Below are 15,255 nucleotides of genomic sequence, written 5' to 3'. Positions count from 1 at the left end.
TATTAGTGTCAAAGTATTTAATTCAGTGCGCTACGCTTTCAGCGTGACATTGGGAAGACGACAGAGAATCAGCATCAGATACGTGGCATCCATGGAAAGCAAAGTGATTGGGAGTCGCTTTCGGTGGCTCCACCCTGAGGGGCTGATCTCAGCCGTTGGTTCAATGTCTAAAGGTATAGTACTACCAGTGGTACATGCAGACCCCATTGCTGTATCTGTACCCCTTTTTTTGTTTTATTTTAGTTGGATTTTCCCAAAGTAATGTTTATGTCTGTTTTTCTCTCTGGGCCAGCTTGAAGGTGAATGGCCCATTCTCAATCAAATGCCATTTGATATGGGTTGGGCGGCGGGGGGCAGGGGTCATAACATTCAGCATTTTCGTAGTAGCTCAAATATGATGCAATCATACACATTCCAAAGCCACCTTATTTCTAGAAGTTGAAGACTCTTTTATTTACTTGACATAACGCATAAAGCTATGCACAGAAATTGGTTCCCTGTTTAGTTATCGCGAACATCAACAACACCTGTTACCTTCATTACTATATCTTTACACAAGCTCCTATCTTTTCACCTTCCAAAAAAGCATCGACTGCACCTGCAGGGGAGTTTGTTTTCCACCGCTCAAGCAAATGGCTGTCCACAGTTGATAGATAACATAGTTGTATTAAAGAAAGAAGGTACTTAGTAGTTAGCGCTATGCCTTTGCTTGCTGAAGTCAATACTTGAACATTCAAACCCATTAGTCTCCATGCTCAGGGAGTGGGAACGTTTTCCTTGGCAAGAGGAGCAATCTCCTCTCCTTCAATACCAGGTTCACTGCCAGCGACCTCTAGGCTCAACAACATCTTCTCCCACAACTTTGATGGTCCCTGCATAAATAAACCAATTTCCATTTCAATCCAATGAAATAGAGAATTATTTAATTTGAATTCATTCTTCCTTGAGCTCTAAATTTGGTGTAACCATAATCCACCAAGTGAAACTGCATGCTCAATAATGGGAAGACTGACCTTCCATGAAAGATCTTGTGCCATACAATTCTGGATCATTTCTTTCAGGGCTTGAGTGCCATATGTTGCAAGAGCTCTCTTGATACTTCTTGCCACCTTATCTACATCACTTGGATCCACTGCATCACACTGCAAAAACATCACCGTGGAGATGAATGATCTTCCATTATAGGTAGATGACAGAAAAATGAACAAGTCATTCGTTGCACTTCACACAGACAAAAACATTTTTTACTACTTACTTCAATACTGAAGGCTCCCATTTGGAACCCTGTGTATCCTTCCTTGACAGTGTCAACGAGTCCACCAGTAGAGGCAACAATTGGCACCTGAAGCACAGAACAGATGTAGAGTTCTATAGTTTCAGTACTATGAGAGCAAGATTAGTATAACCAGTTGCTTTTGTAAATTCATGAAGTCAAAATCAGTTGGTTGCTGAAAAGGAACTGGTCAAAAGCATTTACGGTTCCATATCGCATAGCATGCAGCTGAATGAGACCACATGGTTCAAATCTACTAGGGACCAAAATGTAATCAGCACCAGCAATAATCATATGGGCTAATGGAACATTGAATTTGGCTACTCCTCTAGCGTTGTCAGGATACTGGAGCTCTAGCTGCTCAAGCTGCTTCTCCATGGCCTTTTTTCCAGTTCCCTGAAATGAAAATACATCCATTATTTACTAACACTCAACTCATTGAAGCAACAGTAACAACCACAGGAAGGAAGCATTTCAAAATTTGACACTAACAAGGGCTACGATCTGACAATTTTCTCCAATAAACTTTGGAATAGCTTTTGCCAAAATATCTGAACCTTTCTGCTCTTCTAGCCTAGCAATGAAGCCGATCACTGGAACATCCCTGTCACAAGGTAACCCCACTTCTGCTTGAAGAGCTTCCTTCAATAATGGCTTTGCATCCATTACCTGCAATGGCATTTATTATAAGACATGTCTTCTAATAAAACAAACGACCGAGAAATTGGAAGTTATAAAAAGCACTTACAGTTGTTGCATCATATTTGACACTGATGTATTTGTCAGTGGCAGGATTCCATTCTTGAACATCCATGCCATTCACAATGCCAGTGATGCACGCTTTACGAATGATGGTATCAAGTTCAGCACCTTTGTCTGCACCAGAAACAAGCTCCTGGGCATAGTATGGGCTTACAGTCAAGACTCTGTCTGATTCTATAATTCCAGCCTTCATCCAATTAATTTTCCTTCCCTTGACAGGCTTGTCATACCTGTCAATCAAAACCTTTTAAGTCCTTGGCTAAAGAAAATAATTCACCAAAATAATATTAAGCAAAGTTCCTAATTATGGCAAAAATATCAAATATTATTTCATACCCATCCATGAAGTCAAATGAACTCTTGAACCGAGCGGGCAAATTGAGAAGTGAGAAATCTGCAAAGGCAAATCTTCCCTGATAGACTATGTTGTGGATGCAAAAGGCAACCTGCGATATTTATCAAGCACACTGTAAGTTTTAAGCTTCTGCAGGTCCAAATTAGTAAGATCATATTTACTTCAACCAGAGGCCATCATACCTTGGCATTCATGTAGATGCCCCTGGATTGGTACATGCTTTTCAAATAGCATGGAAGAAGAGCAGTGTGCCAATCGTTGGCAATGAAGACAACATCTTCCCCTGCAGAAGACGGTCATGCACATCAGCCTAAATCATTTCATGACAAAAGAGTTAACTTTCAAGGTTAAGACTGAAGTGGAAAAGTTGATACCGTATGGTCCTGAGAAATATTTGTTGCTATTTAAATTCAAAACTCTGGGTGCCTCCAGAGCAGCCTGCAAATGAAAAAATTATACTAATTTAACTTGACTGGCTAAGTGGCGACATACAAGGTGCAACTTATAGGCCACACCATCAGTAAGATGGAAATAACATGAAATATTGTGGACCGTTTTTCACAATTTACAAATCCAAGTAGAGTTTCAGTTACCATAATCTTGTCTAACAAGCAGCAGTACAGTTTCTAGAGCAGTACCAACTAAGTTTCCTTTAGTTTTTACACTAAAACATCTAATACTAGCTACTCTTTGGAAGTTCTACACGAGAACACTAGCCAAAAGTTTATCAGCTTGTTTCTGATTAGACAGCTAAAACCAAAGGTTTAACCGACAGCCCAGGTGTTTAAACTGGATGTGATAAACTATCCAACTTTTTACAATTGTTGCAGCTACAGGGGAATTCTGTTTTGTCGTACCAGTATCACCTAACCTTATACACAAGCCAGCTTCGCAGCTTTCAATTATATCTATTGAGAGGTTACAATTACATCACTAAATTCTTTGAAAAAATCAGCTTGCCTTATTTTCATGATATGATTACAATTTGAAAGGGACGAATCATACTCAAATCGTTTTACCTGGCATAACAGGCTAAATCGCAATTGATTGTCCTTGTAGTCCAAACCTGTCCGAGGGCCATATATTTTGGATCCCGTTTTGCCCCATACCTGAATCATCAGAACAGTGAACATAAGGAAACAGAAGAAGAAAAGAAAAGAAAAGGGGAAATAAGAACAGAACTAATTGAATCTTTAATACAGAAACATTAAACAAATAAATGATAATTCCAAACCTTCTCAAGAAACATAGGGTGATCGACAAAGACACGATCAACTCCACGTTTGTAGCAGTGGAAGAACCGAACAGTCTCAATTTTGTCCCCGACTTTTAGCTGCATATTAGGAGCTGATCTCTAAGAACACAATCCAAACATAACTTACTTTAATGGAATTGGAAGTACCAAATAAACAGAATACGATTTCTCTTGAATTTAACAGGATCGGAAACCGTACCTGAACTAATACAGAGGTGTCCCATGCATCCTTGTACTGATCATAGCGAGGAGACACTGTCATAACACGGTGTCCTCTGGCCTACTCAATGTTAAGCGATAGGGCTTAGTGTCAAATATACTTCACTAGCAAAATTAAGCAGCAAACTATACAGTACTTGTTTTCAGATTTTTTTTTAAAAAAAGGCTATGATTCATTGCACTGTTACTCATAAAACTCTACTTACAGCCATTGCGGGAGGAAGTCCACCAACGACATCACCGAGTCCACCAGTTTTGCTCCATGGACCAACCTCAGCTCCCACAAAGACCAAGTTCATCCCTGTTCCGCAAATAATTTTCCCGGAAGGCCTGTCATTTGCAGTGGGGTGTCCCTCTTTCACAGCTTGCCTGGCAACAGCCTTTGCATGGGTTCTCATCTGCAACCTATCTACCTGGTTCAAAGACCTCAAACCATTGTGAGTCATGGCTTGATTCCTCATGCCGATCTGTGCCAGCTTGGCCTTTGTTTCCTGGCTGTTGACATGTGAACTTCTTGAAACGAAGTGTGAGGCTGTCACTGTTGCCATTGCTCGGGTACTTTCAATTAGTGAGAAAGCTGAGACCAGAAAGAAGAAAGAGAAGGAGATAAACAACTTAACCCATGTCCAAAAATCATTATAAGTAAAAAAAAGAAGCAAACTTTTTTAATTTTTATACAGATAACGTAACAACAACTTGAAAATGTCTCAAATTTGGCGCGTACCACCATCAAAGAAACAGAAACCTACGCAACAGATTCCGTGAATCTCTCAAAATCAGTTAGGAAATCCATGCATAGAAATCTAGGTTACTCACCGGTTCAAGGCTTACAAATCCCTTTTGACTCGTACGTTGTTGAGTTCAGTTCGGAGTACCCGGGAGTTGAAGTGGTCACTTATATCCATGGAGGATCTGCCAATTTGCACTGATTGCATTGCTGACCGTGCCACAACACGTGGCATTACGAGAACGGTTGAGTGTCCTTCCACCGCTTAAGCTCCTCAAGTCTGCTTCCCAAGTGTAAAGTGGGACCCCTAGCATCCGTACGAATAATGCTGGAAATTAGCGGTCATTCTTCAGTGTAGAAATGTGAGCTTATAAATGATATTTCTTTTTCTTATTTAATTTGTCACGTTGAACAGAGGAATGGCTCCAAGTGGATTAAAAACGACACCGGAGAGTGTAATCTCGAGGTTCAGGGTCCATTATTGGTGGGGTCCAACAAATGTCTGTTTCTTCCTCAGAGACTTGAGTGTTGCTTTCCAAGAGATTTTATAATTTTAGTACTTCAAATTAATTTTTTAATAAACTAATTAACTGACGGCATAGAAGCCACGGAACGCTGTGTTCTGCTGTGCTTGTTTTGTAATGGAGCAGGTTGGCTACATGTTTTTCCCCCTTCGTTTTTAGTAATTGGTAGTAGTCCCCAAGTTTTTCAATCACGATGATTCACCAGCAATGCATGTGAGGTGGAAGATATTTTTTCCCAGGAGAACTCTTGGCCTCTCCCCCGTGAGAGGTTGGAAATTCAATGTTCTTAGCTTTTTGGGTTTCCACCTGCCACTCAATTTGTGGACACATTAACTTACTTAAAATTCTGATCAAGTTGCTAAGCTAAATGCAGGCACGATTTTCGTCTTCAAGAATGAATAGCATAACCCATTATGACACTTAAATATGAATGTGAAATAAATAATGGAATTCAGTGCAAGTATAAAAAAAAATGTTTCAAGGTAAATTTTTAGTCTTAAAGTATTATTAATTGAATTAAGGAATTCGAATTTTACCTTTTAAAAAAAAAATCATTCATCAATTAATGAATCAAATACTTAATTATAATATTAAAATAGTATTGTTGATTTAAATTATGAGATATTTTTAAGAAGACCAAATTTATATTCTTGCTAAAATCAATATTTTTCAAGCGGTAATAAATTTTTGCATCTTCCAAAGAGGAAATTACAGCTGCAATGCCAGCCAAGTTCAAGAAAATGATGCATATTACGCCTCTAATTCACATGTTCGTTACAATAATTCACGATATCAACTTTACTTTTTGTTCTTCCTCTGATACAGAAAAACATCACAATTTAGAGTCACACGTTTCTTTTCTACTTTTCTCCATACATTATTTCTGCACCAACACCTTCTGGCCAGGATTTGTTTGTTCAAGAAAAAAAGGATAGGCGCGCGTGGATCTTTAGCGTGTCGCAAAGGGCTGGGGTGGGGGGGTCGGTCCTTGCATAAGCTTTTGCTCTCACAAAAATGGAACTCGACGCCTCGCACGGGCCACCTATGGAAACAGCATCTCCATGTAAGGCTAAAATGGTACTATTATGTTAAGAAAACTACAACCAAAATTCCTTCTTATGCTCTCAGAAAAAAATAAAAATAAAGAAGTGGAAATCCAAGCTTGGAAGATTTTAACGCGTCAAAGACATCTAAGTTTATCGGACCACAACTTGATATTATGAAAAGAGTGGTGACCTTTTAAATGTGTCTACGATTGCAATATCAGCATTATCACATCGTTAGTTCTCGACTGAAAAATCTAGGCACCCTTCTTTCTTTAACAACTGGAGAATGCACGTTTTACCTACCAAAAAAATCTAATGGTTTTACATTTCCATCTAAGGCCAATGGGCTTTACCTAACGAATACATTATTTCCCATCTAACCAAAGATCAACCAGCCTATGGCTTATATTCGCCACGAAAGAAGTGTGCCCAAATGTTTTGTGCCTTTGTATGAAAGAAAACGTAACAGAAAGCTTGAAGTTATGTACTAGGGTGTGCCAACCACTCAAAGAGGCTGCACCAAACGAGTATATTCCCACTGTCATATCGGCATATCCCTCATGCTTCATGATCTTTCTCGGTTCTTGTCTTACTCTTCGCCTTTCCTTGACAATGACCAACACAAACTAATAAACTAAACATAATTGTCGCTTAAAACTTACATGCCAGTGGCCAAATCAAATAAGATATATAAAACTGGTGACTTGTCCATAGTTCAAACTCGTAGACATTAAAGGATAAATTCTCTCCATTATTAAAAAAAATAGTGAAACATTTACACATGTTCTTTTCAAACAATTTTAAGGTCATAATTTGTTCATATCGCTTCTCATTTTTAGTTAGCTTTTATTTACATTCTTATTCAATTTAAAGTCATTGAAATTTCAACCATAAATCAATTTCAATATGCATTAATCATTTATACAATGAAATAGTGAATATCTTCATTACTTATTATAGTAAGCGGATCTTTACCAAGATTAAATTGGTTGCTCCTGGCAAAACTTTTTTTTACTTAAAAATGGAAGCACAGAAGAATTATAGATCATTTGATCAAGCTTTTTTTTTTTTTTTTCTTGTTTTATATCTCATCAATTTCAAATTTCTCCCAGAAATTAGAACGGGAAACCTTTCAAATGGGTTTACTATTTGTTTGTTGTAACTCTTAAGTTAAAATAAATAGTAATTAACTTAGTTTTTTGTTGTAACTCTTAAGTTTCTTGCAGTTGACAGACGAAAGAAACACACAAGCGACACCTCATAACAAGGAAAGCTATGCAAAAGGCAATGCGCCCGTGACCTGCCCAGATTCCATCTCCAGTCGGATTCCTTGAAGATACAATTACGACACTTGGCAAATTGTTATTATAAAATTTAAAATTTCCTCTGAAACAACAAGATGAAAACTGAAATAAGTTAACCAAGGCAAAAAGTTAAAGCGCTCAGAAATTAGAGTTTTTCTAATTTCACCATCAAAATCAATCGACAGACATAACCAGCGTAGAAAAAATAACTGGGAATTATAAAACAAAACCAAAAAAGGAAGAGGCACTCTATAATCTCACATCATATAGCAATTAACAACCAATTTTTGGGTTAAAAATGAAGGGGGTATAGTTTAGCGCGACCTGTTAATGACCAAAAAAGATGAAGAAAACCACGACAAAAGGGCGGCGTTTTGTGTTTCTATTCCGCTATCTGTGAGCTGTGACCAACGTCTCTATGAACCTCAACCCATCAAATCGTGGCGCGAATTTATCCTTTTCTGACGCCGTACAGTTCCTCGAGGTACCCTTCTTTACCGTCGAGTTATAGCGCTGATCAATCAATGTAGAATGTCAAGAACTAGAGATTGAAAACGTTTCCTTTTCAATCCATAGATTTCAAAATCAAAATCCATGATTTAGGAAAAAGCAAAAAACTTAACGAATTAAAGGCACAATTAATCGTATTGACAGAAATTAAGAGTTAAAATTTATAAAAAGGAAGGGTAAAAAACGAATTAGAAACTTAAGCAGCGAATAAAATGGGGAAATTGAAAAGAAAAGGCAAATCTAGATCCTAAAGCAAGCCACTTAAATAATTATTTAAGCAGTCAAAATTTTGCATTGAAATATAGTGGAAAAATTAAAAAGAAAAAGCAGTGACTAGACATTGGAAACAGGAATCAGTTAAAAATTACGAAACGAAACATTCACTTAAAATTTGAAATGAGAGGTACCATATAAGCCTTAAAATTTTGAATGAAAAAATTTTCAAAAAAAAAAGTACCTGGTCGGAGGAGGTAGGAGAAAAAGAAACATCGAGTCCAGAGGAGGAAGAAGATGTGAGAGCCACCGTGGAAGCAGCGAGCACAGTCGCAACAAGAGGCCCAGATCCCTTCATTTTCCGAATCCTATCTATTTCTGCGATTGAAACTCAGATTGAGACTGTTTTCTTTCGAAGCTCGAACGACAAATGGGCGAAACCCGACGAACTTCGCCGGATCCCGACCACCAGCTTTCCTTTCCTTTTCTCTTCCTTTCGGCAAACTTATTTTATCCTTCCCTCCTGGTTGGAGCTTTTATATTTTCTGAATTTGCCACAGCTTCCCGTTTCCTCAATTAACGGAATTTAATTTAACTCTTGGGTCCGGTTTTCAAATTAAAAAAATGTGTGTGTAGCTTCTCTACCACGTCGAGTCCACGATATCCTCAACTCTCCTTAACCAATAGAAAACGGCCGCGTGTCCTAAGGCTTCCCAGCTTGGCATGACGAAAGTGACGGCGGTGGACCCGAACGGTAGAATAATAAGGGACGGTGGCCCCCTACAGAACAGCGGTTTTTTTCAGAATTTCCTTTACTTGATCAATTTAATTATCTAGCAAATGGAAAGATGCGTTGATTGTGGAGAAAGGCACTGGAATCTAGAGCGTAGAGAGGGGGCGGACAGGCTCGTGTTTTTGAAAAATGGGTGGGGTCGTGTTTGCTTAAGCTCGATGGCGTTCGACTCCGTCAGGCCATGGGCTTTGAAGTTTGAATCTTAGGAGAATAACGCTCTTTTTAAAAGTTTTGAAAGGCCAGCTATGACCAAGTCACCAGTCACTACGATCAGGCGGGAAATTTTCAATCAATCATTTATGATTTGCAAAAGCAAGTAGCTCGCCAATTCCCATTGTCACGGTCTTCTCGGCGTGCGTTGATTCTGCCTGGAATATGGACCGATGACATGTTACACGCATTGACATTTACATATATTCTTTGGCCATATGTCTTGTAGGAATTGGGATGGCACTTTCTTAATTAACTCCGCTGAGGCTTCAAGCGTAATATAATTATTTGGTTGCCTTATGTAAGGTGTAAATTTCTTATTTCGTACTTTGTTTTAGTTTCTTTTCATTATGAAACAACGGACAACAAACGCTTTTGAGAATGAAGAATAGTCAATAGTTTACATTATTTTATCATCAACATGACAGATGCTTCGGCATTGTCACGCAAGTTTCAAGACAATGGTGGTTGCCCCAGCATACTTAGGGTATAGGTACCTTAAAAAAAGGCACCTTTTTGGTTTTGTAAGCTTGAGGTCCATATTTATTAGGCTAAATATTTGAATTAGAATCTTTATTTTACAATTCTTTAAAAAACATGTTAATTTTACAAAGTTAATTAATTAAATAATGAATATGCAACACTTTGTGGTCAATTAAAACATTGGGATACTGATTATTTCATTTGGGATTGTTCTAACGAGACCTTGAGCGCACATATATATATATATATAGAATAACACCACAGTTCCGAAATACAGTACTCTAATCCTTTTGGTAAGGAATCAACCCCCAAAAAAAAAAAATCTAAAAAAACGTAACGTATGGGTTTTAATTGGATTAAGATGAGATTGCATGACAAAGATAAAAATATCTCAAAGTTGTGCTGATTTTTTTTTTTATTGGCACCGGTAGTGGTAGTGCTGCGGTCAAAAAAAAGAACATGGCTGCGCTTTAAAGAAATTAAGATTGTGGGAGAATTTGACGGTGTGAAACCAACGAATATGGGCCTTGTCTTGCATTTCTCCTTTTGTTGATTGGATGTTGATGCCACACTCTTTTTATAATCAGGAAGTCATGCACCAGCTAACATAAACAAAAGTTGTGCACTCTATCTCTGAAAGAAACTTCAAACCTTTGGTTTTTACAAGGACAGATCATTCCCTCCATCTTAAAAATGCTTTTCTTTTTAGGATCTTAAAAACAAACATGTCTTTGTACGAGTTTTTGTGTAATTAATGCCACCTGCGTAGATGTAAAGTGCAGGGATTGTATGCTTTATCGCATTTCCTTTTGTATGAAGGCAGGGGAGTGGTATATTGTTTTGAAGAGGATGAGTGCTTGGGCATTGGGGGGTAGGCTTGGGTGTTATGTGGGTGTCTATCAACCAATATCCCTCTGTTTTTGCTCTTATTTTGCTCTTGTTGTTGATGGAGGAGAAAAATTCTTTCCCTTCATGTTCATGAAAGCAGGATGATAATTTCAAAAAAAAAATGTTTATGCCTTACCCATCTCCAATTGAAAAATACTGTAAATTATCACTGAAATAAGGATAATAACCAAAAATGAAACCTTTGTTTATCAAAATTTTAATGAAAATTTGAAAACATTTCAGATTTTCTTTTTTTAAAATTAAGTAAGCCGGTAAGATTATGTTTATCATAAGGTGATCTCTTTAAATTTTAAAATGATTTATTTAGCATGATTAGATTATAGTGTTTGATAATAATTTAAAATTTTATGTGACAGTGATTTTAGATTATAAAAACAATTGTTGTAATGGCACGTGTGAAAAAACTTTTCTCTTCAAATTTTTCTTCTATATAATGGAAAATCAATTAGCAAATAATGTAATGTAACTAACCCAGCTTATCTCTAACTTATTTGCAAAAACATAATGTAAAATGTCAGAAGGAGGAGAATCAAATATATGTAGACCTATAAGTAATTCTTCATTATAAGTGACCATTCAATCGACACACTATAAACAACTATTTTTAAATTAATTCAATTAATAAAGCAAACCTACATGACATTGGCCTTTATAAGAATGGACTGTTTTAGAGGATTATTATACTCATACTCATCAAAATTGGTACATATCTTATATGCTCTTATAAATCAACGGATTCTTATTTTATAAATTGTTTATTTAATTAAAAATTGAAATTTCTGTTTACTTGATGAATAATGTTATTATTCATAAAAAAATTTATTTTGCATATTTTCTATTAGGTGATTTTTTTTCCTATGTATTACCCAACACAAAGATTTAAGATCACTAATAATTTATAATGTTATACCAAATATGGTTATTAGGTCACCACGATGATATTAAAAATGATAGCAAACGCTACATGATATTAGTTATTATATTTGTTGGTTAGTTGCTTTTACTGTTATTTTATGTCTATATAGATAGGTACAATTAGATTATTACATCAAAAAAGAAAATACATAAATAGGATTAAGGCTTCACTTTCATATTGTCCTAATATATCTGTATTACACCTTAATTAAATTTTGAACCTTCTGGAGAGAAAGGAAAAAGGAGCTTCGACTTGAAATTTCTTGGTCTCATGTCTGGGTCAACTTTCTTCTTCAACGCGTTCACTTGATTAATATTATTTTCTTATCTTACAAGGTAAAAGGAAGAAGAGAGCTACGCTGATATGCAAGTAGACCTTGGTCCCAATAAAAGGGTTTGTCAACAAGAGATATCATCAGGAAAGTTCCATTATATTACTAAAGAAAAACAGGAACATGTTGCCCTATTAAGTACCTTATAATTGACAACTTTGTTTACAGTATTATATAATAAAATTATAGTGCAAGATTAATGGTTTAAAAATATATATTATTGGAACTTGATCATAAATAATAATTTTAATATTAAATATATTAGGTTCATATAGTAGTTTTTTATTTATAAACTACTTATAATTAATTTCATACTTAATAAAATTCATTGATTGTTTTTATTATGATTTAAAAATTAATTTATATTATTTAAATTTTCCATTGAATTTGAATAAACTAAAAATATATATATTATTAAATTTTGATAAGTTTGGATTCAAAATTTTCAAATTTAACAAATACTTGACCCGTTGACCGCTATTGTTCCATATGCGTAAGTGACCCAAGTAAGCAATAAACAGTTTTATATATATATATATATATATATAAAGGAGTTGAGCAGAAAAGGGGTAACTTCAAAGCATCGAGTAATGCGTTATCTTGGAGGTGTGAAATCGGAAATGAAAGTGAGCCAATAAATCATAACTACTAACAGTTCAAAGCATTCAAGCATCGGAAATATTATAAATCGCAACGTTAAGTCCCATTCGTGCTACGTCATTCACTTATCCAAAGTCCCTTACAGGACAAAATTTTTCCGTCAAAGTTTGCAGTATGGCTCACTTTTTAAGGGGGCGATTTAAGATGGAGTGTGATGGCCCACCCCGGCCATCCCAAATACTGGGGTCCTATATCTATTGAAAATATTAAGGAATAGTGAGCGCACCGGTGCGGCAATTGTGGAAAGTGGAAAAAACATGTCTTGGTGCTTGGTAGCGGCCCCTGTGTCTGTATTCTGTGCAAAGCTGAAACATCTAATTCAATGCCAACTTGTAACCAGAAAAACTTTGGGTCTTCTGTTCATAAATACATTTCTTGTGAACAACTTCATTGAGCTTGTAGATGATAACAGCTCCTGACCTCTAACATGTTTACACGTGTGGATAATGGTACCATATGTTTCCAAACCCATCAAAAGAGTTTGAAACACCTCCTTATCCTCACTTCCAGGTCAAAAACGTATGTTAAAGAGTATCCGATTTGATTGTCCAACTATTCATAAATTTGTTGCTATTAGTATTTATGAAGATTACCTTAAAAAATTACATAAGAGGAAAAGATAAGGTTGAGCCAATTGAGACTGTTTGAAAGCTATTTGAAATTGGAGGTGGTCGAACAAGGTGGCCAAGTCCCAAGTTCAGTTAACCTTTCCATTTCCTTGTAATATTAGCGCAATCTGGATCCTGCCAAGTCGCAAGCAATCACGGAACGGGTCAACGACCCAACCCATGGAACTCCTAGATATTTAGCGCTTCTGCTGCAGTCCTCTCCATCCAGACCATCCATTCACAATGGCGGGGGCCTTCTAAAATAATAGTACTACTATTATATTAGCAATACAAATGGAGGGCGTCGAATTGTCCAGTCAAAATAGACAAAGTCGCGCACCGGCCTTTCCAAAGTAAACCAGCGTTGACCGTTAATGGACGGCTTGGATTTTATTAGAAGAGCTTTTATCTTTTAAACTGACGGGACTTGGTTACGTTAGGTTAGCCCCCTCCAAGTCCAAGGAGATTCCAGGTCCCACCAGGAGCCGACTTACACGCATTTGAAGATAGGAGCATCCAGGCTTTTTCGCATGTTACGCGAAATCCTAAAGTCCTAATCCGACAAAAAGAGAAGAAATAAAGAAAGAAACAACTTGGAAGCCAAGGCTAGCTTTCCTTTCCCTTCTACATATCAAAGACCTGATTCCCCTATATATATAGCCTCCTTCGAGCCTTGGTTTCTCATCAATCAAAACAGCATCTTCGCAAAACAAAACTCTTCCAGGTGGTCAGCAATCCAACTAAAAGAAGAACAAGCAAGCAAGCAAGCAAGCAAGCAATCAACATGAACTCAATCTTCAGTTCCTTTGATGCTTTTTGTGCCGAGTTCTTGGGACAGGCGGTCAGGCCCTCCTTTGCCTCCACAACCAATAAAGATGGTAACAGCTTCCTTGGTAGCAGAGGGGTAACCAATAAGGTGACTGAAAACATGAAGAAAAAGCAAGAGGGAAACGTTGAGAAGAAGCAACAGGTCAAGGCTCCCCGGTTTGCACCAGAGTTGGACGGGCTGAACTGCTTTGAGACCCTTGTTTCCTACTAGTGGCTAATATCGTGATTCAGGGGTTTCTGTTGCATTCGGATTGAAGTAATACAATTTTGAGTTTGAAACAGAGGGGCTTTAATTTTTCAAGTAGAAACTAATTCATATTGTATATGTACAAATTTGGAACTTTAGTTAATTAATTGATATTCTTTATTTATATTCATGTTTTAAATCGGGTCTAGCATCATGGATCATGGATCAACTTCCAAGCAAATTTTTACTATTTTTCTTCAATTTGTGTTCATCTCTGGCCTCAGAGGAAGAAATTGACTTATTCCTTTGCGCTTTTGGGTCGAATAGTACTGAACCGATCTTTACCTGTCATACCACCCTTGAAAAAAAAGTAACAAAAAAAAAATCAAATTAAACCTTAATTCTGTTTTATAATGCACATATTATCTTTCCCAATTCAACATGGAGAAAGACAATTAGTGACCCACCAGGAACAACGATCGAGGATCTCTCTATTTTTTGAGATTTCATCTGATCTCACTTGTGGAGGATGTGTCGTCGATAAGCTTGAAGCAGAACCTTCTTTATGTCTTGGGGGTCAAAAGCAATCAGAAAAAGAGGGGGTAAAATAGAACGTCTTGGAAATCAGTTTGATGATCAGCTACCAGAAAAGTATGCAAAAATTGCATATCAGCGTTGCGTACGAGTATGAAGCCTCTGAGGGGTCCTACTATGATCACAACCTTGAAGAAATACACGGTTGGAACAAGTTTGCCGACAAAGTTGAGTTGAGGGCTACCAAGAAAACAGATTGAATTGACAAACATGATTTAGGATGCTATGCAACTTGCAGATGCTATCATACCAGGTCGCTTGATCAGTTTCCCAATGCTCACGTTTGGCATCAAGTCGTCTGTCTTATCATGTTACTGATAATTTTTTCTTTTCCTTTTAAATGACCTATGACAATTCCTCCCTCTAAGTACAGGCAAGAGTGCTGCTAGGCTAGTCCCAGGGGTTCCTAGCGTTGAGTTTTAAGTTTCAGTAGTAGTATAAAATTATAAATAGCTTTGTCTTAATTTTCGAGGATTATTAGCTTTGTCTTAATAGTCATGAAACATAACAAATATCGGAGGGAAGAATGAAAGGTCTGCTAAGAATGG

The 15,255-nt window shown here is 36.9% G+C and overlaps 3 protein-coding genes across 4 annotated transcripts; 1 reads left to right on the top strand and 2 right to left on the bottom strand.

The window, feature by feature from the left end:
* Window positions 1–425: 425 nt before the first annotated feature.
* Window positions 426–4,804, bottom strand: GBSS1 (UDP-Glycosyltransferase superfamily protein). Of its 2 annotated transcripts, none has more exons than XM_018117647.2 (14): window positions 4,681–4,804; window positions 4,071–4,441; window positions 3,845–3,925; window positions 3,625–3,744; window positions 3,410–3,499; window positions 2,765–2,828; window positions 2,573–2,673; window positions 2,372–2,481; window positions 2,022–2,265; window positions 1,766–1,942; window positions 1,478–1,669; window positions 1,256–1,342; window positions 1,014–1,142; window positions 426–872 (listed from the first exon to the last, which is right to left on the bottom strand). In XM_018117647.2, exons 2-14 carry the CDS (start codon window positions 4,410–4,412, stop codon window positions 756–758), a joined length of 1,854 nt encoding a protein of 617 aa, XP_017973136.2. In that variant the 5' UTR covers window positions 4,413–4,441; window positions 4,681–4,804; the 3' UTR covers window positions 426–755. The 2 variants fall into 2 exon arrangements, with proteins under 2 accessions (XP_017973136.2, XP_017973137.2); XM_018117648.2 differs by having other exon boundaries at window positions 3,625–3,723.
* A 2,790-nt stretch (window positions 4,805–7,594) lies between these two features.
* On the bottom strand, window positions 7,595–8,752 carry LOC18605947 (uncharacterized). The gene is made up of 2 exons (XM_018116729.2): window positions 8,433–8,752; window positions 7,595–7,978 (listed from the first exon to the last, which is right to left on the bottom strand). Exons 1-2 carry the CDS (start codon window positions 8,544–8,546, stop codon window positions 7,856–7,858), a joined length of 237 nt encoding a protein of 78 aa, XP_017972218.2. The 5' UTR covers window positions 8,547–8,752; the 3' UTR covers window positions 7,595–7,855.
* Window positions 8,753–13,780: 5,028 nt separating this feature from the next.
* Window positions 13,781–14,297, top strand: LOC148763832 (Avr9/Cf-9 rapidly elicited protein). The gene has a single exon (XM_088804367.1). It carries the CDS (start codon window positions 13,883–13,885, stop codon window positions 14,135–14,137), a length of 255 nt encoding a protein of 84 aa, XP_088660493.1. The 5' UTR covers window positions 13,781–13,882; the 3' UTR covers window positions 14,138–14,297.
* The last annotated feature ends 958 nt before the right edge of the window (window positions 14,298–15,255 follow it).

Source organism: Theobroma cacao, chromosome 3, assembly GCF_053813885.1.
Source record: "Theobroma cacao isolate CCN51 chromosome 3, ASM5381388v1, whole genome shotgun sequence".
In the NCBI taxonomy this organism is placed as follows: domain Eukaryota; kingdom Viridiplantae; phylum Streptophyta; class Magnoliopsida; order Malvales; family Malvaceae; genus Theobroma; species Theobroma cacao.
This window is presented reverse-complemented; position numbering and strand designations above follow the sequence as displayed.